This window comes from Erpetoichthys calabaricus, chromosome 2, assembly GCF_900747795.2.
Source record: "Erpetoichthys calabaricus chromosome 2, fErpCal1.3, whole genome shotgun sequence".
NCBI lineage: Eukaryota > Metazoa > Chordata > Cladistia > Polypteriformes > Polypteridae > Erpetoichthys > Erpetoichthys calabaricus.
Genome location: NC_041395.2, coordinates 293,310,084 through 293,331,296, shown reverse-complemented (window position 1 = coordinate 293,331,296; position 21,213 = coordinate 293,310,084). Strand labels below are relative to the sequence as shown.

The window sequence follows — 21,213 nt, the reverse complement described above, 5'->3', positions numbered from 1 at the left end:
GATTAAAAGTAAAGAAGGAGGTAAAGAATTTAGGGGTAACTATTGACTGTAACCTGAATTTTAAATCACATAGTAATCAGATCACTAGGACAGCATTTTTTCACTTAAGAAATATAGTAAAAGTTAGACCTCTTATATCATTGTAAGATGCTGAGAAATTAGTTCACACTTTTGTTTTCAGTCGACTAGATTACTGTAATGCACTCCTCTCTGGACTACCCAAAAAAGACATCAATCGATTGCAACGAGTGCAGAATGCAGCTGCTAGAATCTTAACTAGGAAAAGAAAACCTGAGCACATTTCTCCAGTTCTGATGTCACTACATTGGTTACCTGTGTCATTCAGAATTGACTTTAAAATACAGCTTATGGTTTATAAAGCCTTAAATAATCTCGCTCCATCTTATATTTCAGAATGTCTTACACCTTACACCTTTTAGGTAGAATGCCCAGTGGGGACTGGACGGTCTCGTGGCCTGGAACCCCTGCAGATTTTATTTTTTTCTCCAGCCGTCTGGAGTGTTTGTTTTTGTTTTTTCTGTCCCCCCTGGCCATCGGACCTTACTCTTTTTCTATGTTAACTAATGTTGTCTTATTTTAATTTCTTATTTTGTCTTTTATTTTTATTCTATTTTCTTCATTATGTAAAGCACTTTGAGCTACTTTTTTGTATGAAAATGTGCTACAGTATATAAATAAATGTTGTTGTTATACTCCAAATCGTAACCTTAGATCTTCAAATGAGTGTCTGCTTAGAATTCCAAGAGCTAAACTTAAAAGAAGTGGTGAGGCGGCCTTCTGCTGTTATGCACCTCAAATCTGGAATAGCTTGCCAATAGGAATTTGCCAGGCTAATACGGTGGAGCACTTTAAAACACTGCTGAAAACACATTACTGTAACATGGCCTTCTCATGACTTCATTTCAGTTTAATCCTGATGCTCTATATATTCAATTAATTATTCAATTATCATTACTATTCATGGTGGCTCCAAAATCCGTACTAACCCCTACTTTCTCTTCTGTTCTTTTTCTGTTTTTCTGTGGTGGCGATCTGTGCCACCGCTACCTGATCAAAGCACCGTGCTGTCCCTACATTGACGGATTAAAGACCAGAAGTCCACGTGACCGTCATCATCAAGTCCTTCCATGATAACCCTGAATATAATGAGGACTGATTGAGGTCATTTATGTGAGGTAGAATGCCTACGGGGGGCTGGTGGTCTCGTGGCCTGGAACCCCTGCAGATTTTTTTTTTTTGTTTGTTTTTTCTGTCCTCCCTGGCCATTGGACCTTACTTTTACTCTATGTTAATTAGTGTTCTCTTATTTTAATTCTTATTTTGTATTTTTTTTCTCTTTCTTCATCATGTAAAGCACTTTGAGCTACATTATTTGTATGAAAATATGCTATATAAATAAATGTTGTTTTTGTATATAATTTCATTTATAGCGCCTAATGGCTGAGGTTTGATACCAAGCGTTTACATACATTTATTGAAATCGTGACAAATCAAATCAAGATATTTTCAAATGTAATAAAATTGTTAAACAATATTTACATGAAAAATAAATGCATCTTTATATGAAATTAAAATCTAAAATTCCTTAGTTCAGTGTTGGAAAATTCCAGTCCTGGAAGCATGCAGTAAATACAGGATTCTGTGCCAATTTATTAATTAGAAAACAATTATTTTGCTTTATGAAGCCTGTAATTTATTTAGAAACTCTTCTCCTTGTATCAGTTTGTGACAGATGGCCGGCTGCTCAACCTGGCCGGGATGCCCAAAGAGGAGAAAGATGGGGGAAAGCAGCTACTGAAGGACACTGCCTCCCCCAGAACGCCAGATGGAGATGTCCCTGCAGCATAGCGGTACCCCAGATTCCCACAGGGCATCATGGGATTTGGAGTTCGGCTTCACAGCCTTGCTGTGTACCGTGGGTGCTACCAGGAAATGCTACAGGGAGGTTCGAGAGTCTTTACTTTCCGTACAGCCCGGAAGTACTCCCAAGTCATAGGGATGGAACCACAGAAGTACTTCCAGGCTGAAGAAAAATACAATTATCCATCTGACCTGGAAGTGCTGATGAGTTACATGGATGGAAGGACAGAAGCACTTCCGGGTCAAGAACTATATAAAGGACTGGTGGAAACCCAGCAGGTGAGCCGGAGTTGGAAGGGAGTAGGACAGAGCTTGCTGGGATGAGTGGAGGAGAGATTTGTTCTGATTATTGGTGTTTTGCCTGTGTATGGTGGCGGAGGTGCTCTTGGGCAATATTTCAGGAAGTAAAAAAAATAAAAAGAATACTTCTTGGTGCTTTTACCCTGTGTCAGCATCTGTCTGTTGGGTTTAGCGGGGTGACAGCTACCCCTAGCGTTCTTACAAGATATAATTCTACTGTGTTCATTCAGCTCATACTGTATTTTACATTTGGTAGATAAACTGCACATGTTATTGGGGAGGATTTGAAGCCCTCAATCCTTTAACTTTTTTTTTAATTAAAACAGGTACTTCATGATGAGCACACATGCAGGTGAAAATTGTATCAGTTTAGCTCATTAGCTGTCAAACCCTTTGGCATTTGCCACTAGCAAATTATTGTGTTCTTCTTAATGAAAATTCTTCTGAAACAAAAGAAACAAATAAGCAAGCAAAAGCAGAAAATGAAGAGTGCCCTGTGAAATAATGGGGGCAGTTAAGTGTATTTCAAATGTAAGTAAAAGTCAGATCATTATAAACTGTAAGGCAACAGACCTGAACCGAATAAAAGGAGGCTACAGTTAGCAACAAGTTTGATATTCATTTGAGGAATTAGTTGAACGAAAAGTGTGAAGCCAGTGCAGTCCTCAGGGCTGGGCTGCCCACTTCTGCCTTAGTTGCATGTAGTGAGAGTTTGTATGTAATAAAAGCAGTTGGAGTCACAGAACTTTAAAACTGTGATGTTTAAGTTACACTGGCCTGCAAAAAAATGTTCTTGGCTCCTATTAAAAATTGTAGGTGTTCTTTATAGACCTGTGGGTGTCAAATCTGGCAAATGCATTTCTCTGTCATGTCCAGTTTTTGACAGATGATGGTTTAAAATGAAAACACTATTTCAGAGAAAAAAAAATCATATTTTTGAAATTAATTATTTAGGCTTGAAAAGATTACACATATCATTGTTTAATAAATAATTACTTACAAAAAGTCACTTGGTTGTTTTTTTTCCTCTTACAATCTTCTGACAGTGTTTCATGGTGCAATGACCAACAGATAATCTGCTAACATAAACACACTCCACTTCCCAATATAACATCTGAGTGACATCGTGGTAGAACTTCTCCCCATGTTCATCAGAGACTGCCCTCATGTTCTTGGAGAAAAAATTCAAATGGAAGTGTAGGAAATGAAATTTTAAAGGCAAGTTCTACCAAAGTGCTACGCTGGAATTGAGAAGCTCCTTAACTAGATCCTTGCAGCTTTCCGCCTTTGCATTTCCAAGAAAATTGTGGCAGACCCTTGTTTAAATAAAGGAAGAGTTTAATTCTTTTATTGGTTGCTACCTGTTACCTGGCCAAGACAATGTATGGATAACTCAACCTTGCATACTGTATTTCTGTAAAAATAATTGAAACAACAACATTCTCTCTTCTGGATAATGAAAAAGCATTTTTCTAACCTTTGTGATGGACAGCCACGGCCACTACCTGGCCAGAATGCTAGCAGGGTGGAAGGACCAGGGGAAAGGGCATTGATGAGGCAATACCTCCCCATGGACACTAGAGGGTAGCCCTCCTGGGAGGCTGTGGCACCACAGATTCCTGCAGGGCCTGTTGGGAACTGGAGTTTGGTGAAGCCCTGTTGGGTTCTCTGGGAGCTGCCAGGGGTTGCTGTAGAGGACCTCCAGTGCACCTGGGAGTGATTCCAGGTAATAGTGATGAGCCACCTAGATCACTCCTGAGACCTGAATAAGAGGAGCCGCCTCACTCCATTGAGGGGCCAGAGTCGGGAGGAAGGAGACAAAGCCTGAGGAGGAGTGGAGGCGGATGGACTGGCGGCAAGGAACGGAATGGACTGTATATTGGGGTGTTGGTAATGTGCATAAACTGTAAATAAACACGGGTGTTGAGTGAACCTGTGTCCTGCCTGTCTGTGTCCGGGGGTTAGGGTGGCAGTATGCCCCCTAGTAGCTTACACCTTCTAAATATGAATTCCTGGATATACTATAGGAATAAGAGGAGAAAAAAAATACTGATTGAGAGCAAAAAATGTGTAGCAAATGCTTAATTTTGAGTTGCTTCCACTCAAGTAACATTAAGAATGAGGAAGACTGCCATTTTTCAGCTCAAAATATGCTTCAAATAATATTCTTAGCAACGAAAATACTTATGCCATAAAACAAACATAACTTATTTTTTAAAAAATCAACTTTTTTTTTTTTCAAAATGGCATTTTACACTGAATCCGATACTTGGCGGAGATGTTTTGTGGTAGAGAAGTTCCAGTTTCAGAAAATTGATCCATAAAAAGCACCATTATTTTTTCATGGGAGGATTTTGGGGAAGAGTTAAAAAAACAACTTATTTTTTCATTCACCCCTCCACTTACAGAACCTGGGTTTAAATTAATTTAGGGTATGATCTTATACAAAACTAAATCTGTTTAAAAGACTTCAAACCCTGAGATTGTGGGTTCAAATCCTGCCACTGACACTGTGTGACCCTGAGCAAGTCACTTGAGCTACCTGTGCTCCAACTGGAAAAAGAAAAGAAATGTAACCTATTGTGTCATAAATGTTGTAAGTCGCTTTGGATAAAGGTGTTGCCTAAAAAAATAAATGTAAATAGATCACATCATCATCATCATCATTCAGTGCCATTTTCCATGCAGAAGTTGCTGTTATGGTTCTCCACTGTTGACTTTTCCTTCTTGAGTGCTTCACATTTTTTGATACCAGTCTACTCCTTGGAAGTTCACCAGCAATTCTAGTCTTTATCTTCCTTCTACGTGTCCTTCAGGTAGCAACCTGTCCATGCCAGGCCTTACAAGTTGACCAAAATATGAAACTTTTTTTTCTTGATCATGGGGGCTACATATGCATTTACCAGATTTTACCTTCCTCGTGACTTATTTTCATTGTCCAAGGTATCTTCATCAGCATACTACACACCCACGCTTCAAATGCTTCAGTCTTGTTCCTGCTTGCTTGTGTGAATGCCCAAATTAACAGCCATATAATAAGGTTGAGTATATGTGACATTTAATGATTCTTTGTTCTTGTTTTTAAACTAATGGACTTTTCTGTAAGAATTGTTTGCATTCTTTTAAATGCAGTGATGGACATCTCAGTTCTTTTGTTAATTTCTACATTGCATCTTTCATCTTATGTTATTGTATGACTCGGGTATACAAATGTTTTTACTTGCTCTGTGTCTCCTTCATCAGTCCTGATTTTGATCTTTGGCACTGCCTCATTTCTTGTTAGCAACATGCTCTTTGTTTTCTTTGCATTAATCTTCATACCAAATTACATCCCCACTTCATTACCTTCATTTAAAATCTTCTGCAATGTTGCTTCCATTTCTGCCATCAGCACAGTGTCATCAGCATATCTTAGGTTATGAAAAATCCAGCTAGACTGGCTAGACACTGATGTGTTCTTCTTATAATGTATTTAAAACATTTTGAGGCCTGTCCTTTCATTTTAACTATCAGATTTGCTATAAAATGGTATTTAAATGGAATCTGTGAGGTTATTTTTGTTTGTTTGTTGTTAATTACAAATTCTACATATGGAGAATTTCATATACATCATGTCTCATGTGAGACTGCAGTGTAAGAAAATCTGACCTCAACTCCAGCAGAGTGACTTCCCTTTCAAAAAGTGAATTTACAGATCACGTTGTGTAGCTATTTAGAGTCCACAGATGTGCGTTCATTTAGGAGCACCTGTTGTTCTTATCAATACAAATGCTAAACAGATGGACACTGGAAAAGATCCAGCAATTAATCTTTCAATTTCCTAAGCTAATTAAAAAGATATCGAACAAATATTATCACCTGTCCACTTACAGAACCTACCAAAGAAAATATATAATATCACAATTAATTTATGCAAATTGTTTGAATTTATTAAAAAAATGATGTTGTGTAAATATGTACAAGTCGTGTTACTTACTGTTCAGGTGATTGAGCATATTATATAAAGGATTACTCAATTATTAAATCTAACTGATACAAAGTAATAAGTTCTAAATCTTTTTGTGAAGCACTCTTTAGATAGTTCAGCACTTGATCTGAACAGAAGCCCCTATAAAGCACTAAAAATATTAATTTAATGCAAAAAGACTATTAAAGATGATAAAAAAGATTCACATATTTGTGAGTTAGATGCTTAGTTATCAGTTTATATATTTTAGATGTTGCTATCACCAACAGACCTCAACAGGTGGTCCTTGGCATAGGCAGGTGCAAGCAGAATGAGCCAGTCCGGGTTCAGGGGTGCAATCGACTCATGGTGGCCACCTTCACACATTACAAGATAGGAAACCGATGGGGCCAGGGTCTGTTTGCTCCTTTTTGCTTATAAGGATGTCTCATCACTCTCTTGGTTCAACAGTGTTCACACACAGGAAGAAATTCTGGAAGCTGCATAAAGGAACAGTGGCCTCTGTCATCTGATTAATAGCGAATAATTCTGAATATGTTATGTAACATACATTAAGTGCTAAGTATTTTAGTTAGGTGTCAGAAGTGAAAACGGCCATCTGTATTAGTTAGCTTAGCTAAATAACCTTGACTCTGAGTCTTTCCTGACATCGGCCAGTTCACAGGGAATAAGCAGTCAGGTTATAGTAGTGCTACTCGACAGATGCACCATCTCTCAGCGTGCAGTAGCGTCACATTATATTGAGTCAGCTACAGCATACCACACTACTAATTACATTGAAACTAAAAGTAAAAATGTAATGTTTCTTGATTTAAATGCACATTTCTTACAGAGAACATTTAATGCGTGTTGTATTGTATTTAAAACAAGCACCAAGTTAAAATGATTGAAATATTTCACAAACTGCTGTAATTGAATCACTTTCCTTAGGTTTCTTTGTTGTTAGAAGAAGGGCGAGACTGCATTACATCTGCATTAAGTAATGTTTATGCTCCATTACCTCATATCTCCAGGGGTGTGTCAGAGAAATCCAAGAAGAGCTGCCTCAATCAAACCTACAAGTGTCACTTGCAATTTCTTCTACAGAAGGTTCCTGATCACAGCTTGATGCAGAGACTTTGTATTTGCTTTTCTGACATTTCAATCATAGAATGAACTCAAAATTTGAATATTCAGGTATTGTGTGAATTAAGAATTACTGTGCACCCTTGAGAACTGTTTGACATACAGTATCGCACCAGAGAAGATAGACACTGATTAGAGATGAAGCGGGGACTCCTGGTTTTTGGTCTGCAGTACTATACAGAGAAAATGAGTATCTTTATGTTAACTTACGTGCATTCTCATTTAAATGTACTTTTACTTCATTATCAATGCAGGAATATTTTTGCAAGAACCCCCTAATATCTATTTCACAGAATCACTTCAGTAAGAACCCTTACCACATCCCCTCACCATGTCTATGTGTCTTGGCATCACTTCTGTTTTAGGGGGTGAAAACTGCACATAACCAAGAATCTCTGTTGCCTAAATAATTTATATGTTATAAATTCTCTTATTCCCTAATTCCATATTAGTATTGTAATCTTCTTTTAAAATATGCATAATTCTTTCCTGAAGGTCTTAATATATTGTAGCTTTTAGAAGTTTATCTTCCTTTAGCCCCAACATTCAAGCCCTGAGGCTTTACTTTATGAGAAGTACAATCAGAAGAGTCTTTATAAAACAAACAATAATATAATACACATCAAAACAAAGTAATTAAATAAAATATTCAAAGACAAGATAAAACACCTTGTTTCTTTTTGCATTATCCAAACTCACAGATATGCAGAGTTTTTTTTATAAGGAGTTGACAGGATATACATGCACGTATTTCCAGGAATACCATTAACAACTATAAAAGTCAAACAACAATCACGAGGGCCAAATAGCACATTTTTATTCAAGTTATAAAAGCTCCCTAAATATTCAGTAACATACCAAGCACACAGTCAGCTTTGAAACTCTTGCCCACTCTCTGTACAGCGTATTACAGTGATGAGATGGTGTCGTCTGTTCCCAACTTTACATCTGCATCTTTGTCACAGATTGTCAATAAAAGTATCAGGCCGGAAGAAAAGTTGCACTCTTGGCTGAAGGAGATTTTAAGCTCATAAAAAGAATCACCAACATGAAATGAAAGTCAACTGCCTTTATATAAAATATAAATATCTTTGTAATGTGTAGCACTTAACATCTTAGCACAGTACATCTGAAAGATTGTATCTTCATAAACGCACTTCTCAACCACATCTCCAAAACACAGCGACTGACCATCATGAAGCCCATCAGAACCACAGCGGCACTTCATTGGAAGTAGTTCTATATCAGATCTGTTAGTGTGGGATGCATGTTATAAATTCAGTGCCTAGACAGATGCAGAGAGGTAAGACAACATCTGTTTAAAAACTTGTACTATGCGTTGTTTTGAGGGCCAGGTGACAGAGGTCAGGAAATGATAAGCAATTCAATTTGCAAACGTATAAAAACTGTGAAGAGTTTTTTAATACAATATTATCAGCTTCAGGCCAGAAGGATCCACAGCTCTCACCTTTAAAGTATGGAAAAATTGAAATATTACTTATTACAAAGCCATAAAATCCACAATCCAAAAGCTAAAACCTGAAGACAGTGAAAAGCCTACAAAATCCAAAAGATTAAACCTGAAGATTAGAAGATTCCAGGCCCAATCAGGCTTGACCAGACACAAAACTCAAGAAAGTCAACTAACATAAACCAAAGTTAATACCACTGCATCGAAGCAGTGACTGCAGGTCCCTTAAATAATTCCCAAGTGCTGCCATGAGGCTGATTAAAGAAGCTGAAATCCAATTAGGGGCTCGCCCCCCCCCTCTATTGAAAACACTTAATAACATAAAAGAGAGAAAAAACAATTTAAGCTAACATCAATAGCTGACACAAAATGAACAACAAAAATAGAACAACTAGCAAAATGTAAACCAAATTGGAATGGCTGTGGAAAAATAACAACGGCAAAATGCAAATGATAGAAAAACCAAACTCCAGAGCAAGACCCACAACAAAACCAAGGACTTATTTGACTATCTGGTCCTTGAAATCTGTTTGTTTAACGACTTAGTGCTTGATTTATTATATCTGATCTTGCCTGTCTGCCTTCTCTTCTGGAGATCCCAAATAAAAAGTAGAAAACTTTTTTCCTTTCTCCCTAATGCTCTTCCAATGACGTTCTACCCGTGCCTTACACATCCTTCTGTGCAGTCACCAACCTATTTTAAGGTTTTGGGGGCGCCATTATCCATTCTGGCAGCACTAGCACAAGGCAGGAATCAACCCCAGATGGGAAGCAGGCGATCACAGGGTACACTCGTGTGCACACTCATATTCACTCATACTGAACCAGATTAGCGTAGCCAATTGACTTAAGAAACATGAGTTTGGGATGTGACAGGAAAACCCACACAACACAAAGGAGAACACAGAGACCCCACACAGACGACCCATGAGCTGTAAGTCAGAGCTGAGCAGGTGGTTTTCGCAATAGTAAAACTGAAATTGATGTGCCATACAATAGTGGATAATTAATACACTACAGGAGAAATAAGACACATTTTAGTGTTACTATACACTTTTCAATATGTGTTTTTATTTCCTGCAGCTAAAACTCGTGCTTATAAATAGAAAGTATACAACAAGAAAATGTCACAACAAGAGCTCACTTGAAGCCCTTTGTATCAATTCCTCGTGCATGGCCCTGTACGCAGCGGATCTGCTAGCTAGTACGGATGTCCTGTGTTTACAAATGAAATCTCAAACCAGAAGTAACCTCACAATAATGATCATGACAACAATGCCCGTCAGCCTTCCAACAACAATAAAGGGAGTCAGCTCCATAGCCTTACGCAGCCCTCTGAAGAGGAAGGAAACTCATTTACTAGAGGTTTGGTGGTCCCTTGACCATATAATAAAATTTATAGGTGGATAATAAAAAAAAAAAGTGATGGGTTTTAATTGAAAGGACAGGAGCTCATTCTTTGAAACTAGGCTGACCTTCTCACCTTGCTACTGGATGTGCATTTTTTAAGAAGTTCAAACAGATGAGAAATGACATTTAAATAAGCAGGCTTCTAAATATCCTAACATTTTGTGGCCCTGAAGTTAAAAATGGAGAGATGGATCATGGATGGCTATACTCTGCTTTATAAAAATGATCATTTTTTCTGTTAAGGCCCTGTCACGTTACACGACTTTCCTAATGACCTTTAATTTGCAGATTTCATATCATCTTAGCAAGTAAGAGGCAGTCGTCCAGTCACCTAGTGTGACATATCCAGTAAGTCAGTCAAACCAGTCCACGACTTGCCCAGAAAAGCTAAACAAGTTTGATTATTTCATAGGAGCGTGCTCATGAGAGCTGACAAGCAGTGAACGCTCATCTGGACATACAATGTATAGAATGCTGAGACAAAGAATAAGGAACAAACAGAAGACAGGCTCATCTATGTGATGTATCGGATTTTATATACCACAATAAAACAGAAGAAGAAAAAGAGGGCCAAGATTGCGACTGATCTCACTCAACCTGTAGACCTTCACATGGACACCAACTCCATTTTGGAAATATGAAAGTGTGTTGGAAAGTCAACATGGAGTCATGTAATTTGACATACTCTGCGATATTTATCTCATGCAACATGTTTCTGTGTTTATGTATTAACAATCATGCTAAACTGAGCGTGCTGGGCTCATAAGAGCACTTAACTGATTTGAACTGAATGTCTAGTAAGAACTTGAGAGATAACGTTTACCAGCCTCTGAGTTTGAGTCTGGAGCTACAATACACGAAGGTGGTAAAATTTTATTAACTGGTGCCTGACAGGGAGTAGTTGAGTGAAAATGCTGCATTTATTTATAACAACATTAATAGCAATAATTCTATCCATAATAACAATGGAAAATACAAAGACAAGTGGCTTCAGACATTTTCAACATACAGTGTTTACTTTTAAAGGTTTAGAGATAGAAATACTGTTTAGACTTTTAGTCCTGCACTCTGATGTACAGTCTGGCTTATAGTATACTATAGTGTTCAGCTACCACGTTATACTAATTGATTGAAAACACTAACTAATACAGATACAAAATGATCTGTCAGTCATAATGCAGGAACTAAACATTTGGCTGTTTACAGTCACTTCTAATCTATCTATCTATCTATCTATCTATCTATCTATCTATCTATCTATCTATCTATCTATCTATCTATCTATCTATCTATCTATCTATCTATCTATCTATGTGCACAGCTTACCTGCATGCACATTGCCTCAGATTTAGAATATATGGCGTTTGTTCTTGCTACTCAGTTTCTGCTGACTTCCAAGCCCAATGCTTATATAAGATCCATTATATTACTTAGCCACTGACGTTTCTGATAGAAATCATCTGGCTGTCAGTTAGGCCTACAAAACATTGATAAGATGAAGTAAATGTTTACTTTCACTGAAGATATAACTGTCACTCACGAAACATCCCTTCAGCATTAGGACGTGGTAATGGAAACAGCACAGATTTACTCTTGGCAGCAAAAGATTAGACCAATTTATGAGACCAATTTTAATAGCGAGTACCATCACAGACACTTTACAAAGCACAACACAAGACTAGTACTGTATGTATGCTAAAGGGAACTTGAATGCGAAAGCAAAACTTCTGCAGGAGATTATCCCAAAAGAGCACAGACAGAAGGCACTAAAATGTTGATCAACCACAAAAGCCACCTAATGAGAAACAATAAACATTTTTAAAATGTTTTCAGTGAACTCATTCAATTTTATAGTATGTGAAGAATATTTGTACTAAAGAAAATGATCACAGCAATGGACTGAATGTGCATCATACAATAAGGGAGCACAAACAGTAAAAAACACAGAGATGTGGGAAGAAGGCCAGACAGCACAGAGGCAGCGACTGGCCACGAGATCCATACCTGTGGCGCAGTAGTAATAAGCACTGCACCCAAGTTGATGATGAAATGAGCGTACCTTACACACAAGGCCTAGCAGCAACACGTATTTCTAGAGTTAATGTTTAACACCCAAAACATTGGGAATACTTCAAATATCCAGAGTCCTCAGTGCAACAATGAGTAGATAAAACTGCATGCCAATGCTGATGCGTAAATTTCCACATGGTCTCACCGGGAAAAAGATTAGGAACTTCCATGGTGGAGCATTTCCTCCACTATCTGGGATAGAAAAAATGTAACTGTGTTAGACAGATCTGTGCCTCATTGCGGGAAAGGTGCATTTGATTGAGATTATGAGCATTTAAAGCTGTCACCCATCAAGACCAAAACCTTCAGGCAGAATCAACATCGGAATCTGTAACATACTGTAAACACAACTGTTGACAACACAAGCATAAAGGCATAATTAATGTCATCATATGGAAGTTATGGTGCAGAATCATCCACATAAGGTAACATTAGAGGCACCATGTATGTTAGGCCACAAAGGCTCTTCAATCTTTTTTAAAAACTGGAGGAGGACTCAGCAATTCAGATTACTGCCGCCACTCAGCAATAGTGTGAGACAACACAGTGAGATTTAAGAATCTGTTGGAAACTACAAATGGTAGCTTTAAGTTTCATATCTTCAGGTGCGATTTGGCCATTTTTGTTTAAGAAAGTTGTAGGCAGGGGAACATTTTCACATAAGATGCATCTTGAAGATATTTTATGAATGAGATTTAGGGATTACCTCACTTATTAGGTTAAGTTTCTTAAACAGCCATTTATAGAATAATGAGGGAGGTGACGTGGTGTTGTAGTGGGTAGTGTTTGCCACCTCACACGCCCAGTGCCCTGTGTTTGAATCTTTCATTATCCGTGTTTAGTTTGCATATTCTACCTCATTCTTGAGGGATTCTTCCATGTGCTCTGGTCTTCCTCACAACTCCACAAAGACATTCAAGTGAGGCTGATGCTGTAATAAGAACTGACCCTGTGTGAGTGGGACTGCTACTCTGTCCATTGCCAGTTCTGATTTGTACTAGGGGGCTCCGCCCCCTGCTCGCTTCGCTCGCCAACCCCTGGTGTTGGGAGTGACAAAGAGCGTGATGTATGAATGAGATATAGAATAGTGTGAAGGTGTAGATGATGCATATAGAAAGCAAACAATAAAGTGTGTGGCACAGTGTAAAGGTTTATTGGAAAAATTCTTTGTAAACTCCGTTTAAGTGTAAAAGGTAATTCCAGGTCAGAACTTGTAAGGTCAATGAAGATGGTCATTGTCGTGATCAGAGTCAACTTTGTCAGAGCTTAGAAAGAGTTGTGTTTCTCCAGGAAGTAGTGCAATGACTTGGGTATTTATGTTTTACACATTAATATTTTTTGGACATAATATAGTGCGTTGTGTTAAAAGGGGCATTTGGTCTAATGAGATTGCTGTTCCAAATATCTCTGTAACTAAGTCGTCGCAGATAAAGGCTTGAGGAATTGTAATAATATCTGGGTGAAGTCTATCTGTATTGGTGAGTGTACCATCTCCCAGTTGTAATAACCAATTGTTATGATCTGGATCTGGACATCGCATGTTTTGTACTAACTGAACAATAGCTGAGCGCATGGCATGTGGAACAATAGCTAAGCACTGTCTAAAATCTCCTCCTAATAAAAGTACCTTTCATCGAAAGGGAATATTATTATTCATCAACGTTTGTAGAAGTTTATGAATGGTGTTGAGTAAGTGACTGGATGCCATTGTACATTCATCAATAATTAACAGTTTTGCAAGACGGATGTCACGTGCAGTGCTACTGTTCATGTTCATAATGGATACCGATTTGTAGTATGAAATGCAGTTCATAAAGTTTTTACTTTCAGGTACATCGTTAGTTAGAAGCTTCTGTAGATATTCAGGATATGAATGTAAAGGAGGCAGTCTAATTTGACCCTTTTGACAACAACGTGTAAATGTATTACTTGTATTGCCAGTTGTTTCTTCAGGGAAGTTAAGTGAATGACAATGATTGCAAATGACATTCATTAATCCCAATGAATTTTCCTGAATAGTGGACTCATTATTGAACGCGTTGTCAGCTAACTGGCGCAATCGTTTAGCAGGTGTCTGTCGTTGATGTCCGTGACCTGTATGTTTTGCTTGTGCCGTTTGAGAGGCGCGTCGTTGTATGTCCAGTATTTGGGACGTGTTGTTTTGGAGCTGTAATCGATTTGCCTGTGCTGTGTGAGAAGCCCGTTGTAGTTTACGGCGTGCATTGTTTGTATTGAGCCTTGCCCGTTTTTGTATGTAGGTCAGTTGAGCTTTCTCTTTTTGGAGCCTTGCCTGCTTGTTTTCCGGCATTCCAGATGCGCGGTGTAGACGTCTGCGTTTATTTATTTTGTCCCTTCGCTGTCGTTTCTGTATGTCTGAGACGGGAGGTGTTTCGTTTTGAACCCGTGCCTGTATCGATGCAGCACTGTGAGACGCGCGCTGCATGCGTCTACGTTCATGTTGTACCCGTGATCGTGAATTCATGACTTGTTTGTTCTTCAGCGTTAGATATATGGATAAGTAATAAGGAGGATCGCACTCACTGTTAATATGGAGCCTTTTCTGTGGTTGAACGGTTAATAGTGCCTCATTGTAATGAGATCCACCTATGCTGCATAGTGTGAATTGTGTTTGGTCCCGTTACCCGAGCCGTATCGTTTTGTACCCGTGATCGTGAATTCATGACTTGTTTGTTCTTCAGTGTGAGAAATATGGATAAGCAATAAGGAGGATCGCACTCACTGTTAATATGGAGCCTTTTCTGCGGTTGAACGGTTAATAGTGCCACATTGTAATGAGATCCACCTATGCTGCATAGTGTGAACGTGTTGAGTAGACGTCTGCGTTTATTTATTTTGTTCCTTCGCTGTCGTTTCTGTATGTCTGAGACGGGAGGTGTTTCGTTTTGAACCCGTGCCAGTATCGATGCAGCACTGTGAGACGCGCGCTGCATGCGTCTACGTTCATGTTGTACCCGTGATCGTGAATTCATGACTTGTTTGTTCTTCAGCGTTAGATATATGGATAAGTAATAAGGAGGATCGCACTCACTGTTAATATGGAGCCTTTTCTGCGGTTGAACGGTTAATAGTGCCTTATTGTAATAAGATCTACCTATGCTGCATAGTGTGAACGTGTTGAGATGACGTATGTTTAATAGGGACGGTTCATTTAGAAATGGGGCTTTGTGTGTCATTTGTTATTTATGTTACTGTGGTCGTGGTTCTGAATCGTCGTTTTTGTGTACGTTTCATGTGCTATGTCCGTAGTCTGTCCCGTTTTGTGTCCAATGGGTTTTGTGTGGTGCTCGCGGCTTCATTTTTTTTGTGTGGTAGGGGCTTGTTGAATCCTCCTCTTTGTGTGTGTCCCGTTTCGTGTGCAATGGGTTTTGTGCACAGCGCCGGCGTCTGACTCCTTTTTTCTTTGTGCGGTGCCTCATTTCTTATTTTAGGTTGCATTCCATCCGGTTCCCTTTGCTTGTGGGGGGGGGGGGAGGGATGGGGGGGGGGGGATTTGTGGGGCGCCTGCGCAGTACGTCTTTTGCGTCCACGGCCCATTGCCGGATGTCCCTGCGTCCATCCGGTTTATCATTCTCGGTTAGTAATGTGGATTAAATGACTATGACCGTGTTATGTTAAAATGTCCTGACGATTAATTTTGAGCAATGAAGTTACTCAGCCCATACATAGCATCCGTCTTAGAAAGCACAATAATGAAGTCAGAAAATGACTAAAGACAGGAAAAGTAAAGTGAGCTTTACCAGCCGAGCAGGGCGGCATGTTTCACTGCATGTCACACTTACCTCTAATACCTTTCCAGTGATAAACTGATGGCATGCTTCACACTTCACCCCAAAGTGAATCTGATAGTCCTTTTCACAGTATGGTGCTCCATCTCTAAATAAAATAAAGAAATAAAAACAAATCCATTTAATGACTTGGGAAGCGATTTTTTCTGAAAGTAAAAAGTGGATGTGAACATTATCAAGGCAACTTAAGGTTCTACACCCACAAGAGCTGTCAGGTCGGTCCTGATGCTTTTCTAAATACTAGGATTGTTACACAAGCAGAACTGGAGCCTAGAATGCAGGATATAAAGCCTGTTTGATGTCTCATCCTGAGCAGGGAGATTTTTTGACGTTTTTATGCATTTCCACTTGGGATGAGATGTGTTAAAGAGTGACACATAACTTGGTTGGTGCATAGAAGGGCCCATCTTACCTATGGGTGACTTATCAAATACAGTATATTCTTTCTTCAATGGCAACTCGCACTGCCAGCATTAGACCTGAAACTTCTCCGGCCATTTTGCAGGTTGCACAACTCACCTAAACCCAATCAGACTACATGCTGTACTTTACAATATACAGTATATAACTTAAAAACTCGAGAGCAGACTGATTGCGAGAGCTTTGGCACATTTTTCAGTTCCTTATCTGGTGGACATCTGCCTGTCACACCTGACGGTATCACTCCAAACATTAGATCACCCCAAGGCCGTGTGCTCATCCCACTGCTGTTTTTTACTGTTTACACACTATTGTGTTGCCAAACATGGCACAAACTCTGTCATCAAGCTTGCTGACGACACAATGTTGGTAGGTCTGATTACCAAGAACAACAAAACAGCCCATAGAAAGGATGTTTAACTAATTGCTAATTGGGTCATTCTAACAGTCTGTCTCTCAATGTCAACAAAATAAATGAGCGGACTGTAGACTTCAGGAAATGTGGAGGGGGCCATGTGCCTGACAACATAAACAGGCCTGCCTGTAGTAGCTTTTGGTTCTTAGGGGGGTCCGCATCATTGAGATTTCTCACTGTCCCACTACACAACATATTTTGTTAAAACCTCTCAACAGCTCCTTTGTTTTTGAGTGGGCCACAGAAAGTCAGTCCATCCACCAGATCCTCACTAACTTCTACAGATGCTTGGCTGATAGCTTACTGACTGGCTACATCATGGCCTTTCATGGCCAATGCTCTGTGGAAGACCACAACACATCGGGCCCAGTTAATCACTGAAGGCAAGCTCTCATCCATATAGGATATTTATGATAAGAAAATCCTTTCATCGTGATCGTGATCAGCCTGAACATCCCAGCAACAAACTGTTTGATTGTCTGCTGTCTGGAAAGAAATATTTCATCAATCAAAGTCAAAGCAGTAGAACTGCAAACAGTCTTTACCCATAGGCCATTAAGCAACCATTCATATAAAGTGCAATCACCTGCTTGATAGGCCACCAAGAATCCATCATGTAAGCACTGGCACTGCCAATCAGTTTGATGCTATGGACCATTGTGCAGTGCAGTTACTTGTTCACCTGATTATCTACTTACAGTGCAGGGTGGCAGCAGTTTACAGTAAGATGGACTTAGAAGATGGATTATACGTATAATAACTAGACAAGGTTATAGCTGGGAGTACAGTCTGTCCTTCCCAGGGCGCCTGTGAGGCTACAACATATCAATCCTTAGTGGTGTAGGGGACCCACAAACCCCACAGTTGGACTTATATTGCGACCTACGTGGTCTTGAATGAGCCCCTGCTGTGATGGTAACATCTTCTGATGGTCAACAACAATACCTGTACTCAAATTAACCTCACAGCAGACATTAAAGAAATAAAGGCCAGGATGTGAGGCCAAATTGAAGACTGAGAAATTCAGTGAAAGGAGCAATAACTGGGAAATTTCCCACAGCCAAAGCCAAAACGTAATATGTAAATCAAAGACGAATAACTGAAAAGAATTTGAAACCAGAGACATTTGTAAACAATAATAGCGCAAGGATTTTCTTTAGTTTGGATTCCTACACAAACTTGCATAATCAGGATGTGTATGATGCTGACCTTTACATAGTTGCAGTAATGATGTCACTCGTCGCACATTCTGGTCATCCGACCTAGCAAGAGCTTGGCAACCCTGCATCTCAAACAGCAGACAATGGCAGCACCCATAAAAAAGACAAAATGGCGCTGCGGTCAGAAATAATGTCTTCATAAACATTCTGAATCAGAAAATCAACTTGATCATTAAATTCCTTGACCTCTAAACCCCCCACTCCATATGATACGAGGGTAAATCAAAAAGCAAACACAATATGAAAATGATGCAGTTAACTGCAACGGAGGATGACACAATACAATACGTTGTGGTGGCCTATGGGTAGTTTGAACACACACAGTACTGCTCTCTTCCGTTTGTCTATTTGAAGCCAAGGTCAAAGGAACATGGACACTCTGCTGTGGGATTACACCATTGTTTAACTGTGAGATAGTGAGATTTCTTGGGGCAAACTGAGTGAAACCTCACGAAATTCGCTGAAGGATGTTGTCTTAGTATGGAAGTGAAATGTTTATGAACGGTTAGAAAGGTTTAAAGCAGGAAGAAAAAGTGTAACTGAGAAAGCTTGACCTGGTCGACCATCCACACCACGTACACATGCCCACATCGACATGTTGATTGCCTTCATCAGAGAAGACCGAAGGATTGATTACGTTGTTTGCTCCACTGCACTCTGTGTGTTCAAACTACCCAAAAGCCATTGCAAATGTGTTATGTTGTGTCAGCTTCTATTCACTGCGGAAAGTGCGAAATTTTCAAATTGCCTTTACTTTTTTGATTTAGCCTTATATATACATTACAGTCTAGATAATGACAGATACATTTTGCATGTTTATATCTGATATTTATACTTTTAAATTGATACTGTTGCAAGTTTATTGCTATGATTTGGTAGTGGGATCCTTATGTTGAGTTTACCAGCACCTACTGTATTTAGAGGGGTAAGTAGTGTTGCTTGAGCTAGGTGTCTGACCGCTTGGTCCATCGTCCAAAAGTCTGTAACTGTTCATATATACTGTATGTGCGCAGACCTCAGAATATATAAGAAATGCCATCCACTTGGCACTATGTGAAGTGCCAAGAAAGTCACACTTGCATGTGCAGCAAGTCCTCTCAATCTGCTGAATCCATTCCCACGGATTTGCTTATCCACTATTATAAAAGTGGAGCCCATTTTGTGACACCCACGTTCTAATCATCCAGTTTGTGGGTAAGGTCCTTGCTGTGGGCCATGGGATCGGGCAGAGACTGGACAATGAAGGTTGTACTCGCAGTTATGTGCAGCAGAAAAAAAATTCAGAGAGGCCTATCGCATCTGAGTGACACATAAATTTGAGCAATAACAGGTCTTGTGATGCCCTGGAGTGCAGGTGTGCTCCACTGAGTGTATCAGTTGGGACGGATGGCCGGGACGCCCCTTCACCACATCTGCCAGGGGGACAAGGGTGGGTAGCCCAGTATCTCCCCCTGGACGCTAGATGGCGGCCTCCCGGGGTTGCAGCAGTGCCTCGGACTCCCCCAGAGCTTCATGGGGGTTGGAGCTCTGTGCAGCCCTGTGGTTCCGCAGGCGCCGCCAGGGGGTGCTGCAGCAGGAGCTGCTGACCCCTTTTGAGCACTGGTGCAGCCGGATGTTGCCAATCAAGCACCTGGACTACTTCCGGGTACCCAATAAAAGGGAGCCAGCGACCACCACTCAGCGGCCAGAGTCGGGTGGAGGTGGGCAAAGCTTGCTGAGGAGGAGGAGGAGTGGTGGTGGAAGAGAGGAGAAGAAGAGTGCTTGGTGTACTGTACTGTGTTGGGGACTGTGTTGTGGCTTGGAGGGATTACGGGGAAGACGTGCCCTCCAGCTGAAGAAAAATAGTTTGTTTTATTTTACCCGTGCCTCCGTGTCAATCTGTGTCGGGTCGGGCGCAATATAGCGCTTTTCTTACACAGTGTTTGTCTACTCGCCATCAAGAGGTGTTGAATCCCATTCGTGTGGAACCATTCATTTCTGTTTTTGCTTGGTGGGCTCCTTCATTATAATAACTTCCAAATCACAAATGCATGATGCAAGTGGTTCAGTTTTTCTGGCTCATCAGCGGACTCTCAAAGGGACAAGCAGTTAAGTCTCTGTGGTGAATAAGATTGGTAGTCTTGTGGCTACACCTTTGCTAGGAGGCCATAATCCTTATTAGCAAAGGCTCCGGACATCCTGGCAATGAGAAACAGCACAGTTTCATGTTTTCACTTCCCATTTTTGTGTTATCACTGTACATTTCAGATATTCTTGTAAAAATGATTAACAGAACATGGTATGTTGTACATTTGTCTACTTCAATTCATTTTTAGACTTCTTAGTCAATAAGCAGCAGTTTGCTAAATAATTTATCATTAGTCTATTTACCAGTATGATTACAGCAGTTAACCATATGCTATGTACTAATGTTTTCATAAAATAAGTCAATAATGTCTCCATGTTTTCAATGGTTTGAATACTGTAATTTGGGGCTGATTCTTGCATTTTTCCTGCAGGAAAATTCTCCAAAACCTTTAATCACTTGCCTCTTATAAAGTTACTCCTAATAATTAGATGGTTGTAACAAAATGCAATCTTTGACAACCCACACCCAAAGCAGTACTTCAATTTGAAACAAACTGGCATCAAAAAGTTCAGGTATGGAAAACATGTCTGCTCACGACTGTCATTAGAAACCTGTAAACCTAACTAATCCTAAAAAGGCAATACATCTATACTGGGTGGATACGGTTGGATTGTGGGAATTTAGAGTTACTTACACTCCTGTCACACCACACAAATAAAAGATTGTCAAATGAACAACATACAGGCTAGTCTCACTGGGCCAGATGTGACTGTCAAATGAAAATACACATCTGGACAGAACTCATTAAAAAGGCTGTAGTGAACGGAGGCTACACCCTGGGGCTTCTTCCTAAAACACCCACCTCCAATTCCTCCAGTCTGTACACTTTAAACTGCCTGGTTCAGGGAGAGAGCAAAAGATACTTAAACAAAAGAGATAGATAGATAGATAGATAGATAGATAGATAGATAGATAGATAGATAGATAGATAGATAGATAGATAGATAGATAGATAGATAGATAGATAGATAGATAGATAGATAGATAGATAGATAGATAG

General features: G+C 39.7%; 1 protein-coding gene across 1 annotated transcript in view; it reads right to left on the bottom strand.

The window, feature by feature from the left end:
- The window catches only part of ablim1b (actin binding LIM protein 1b), a 341,011-nt gene that overhangs the window by 129,079 nt on the left and 190,719 nt on the right, over positions 1–21,213 (bottom strand). Inside the window, exon 6 of the mRNA XM_051922460.1 lies at positions 16,025–16,118. Coding sequence (XP_051778420.1) covers positions 16,025–16,118 — 94 coding nt within the window. The remainder of the gene's footprint in view (positions 1–16,024; positions 16,119–21,213) is intronic.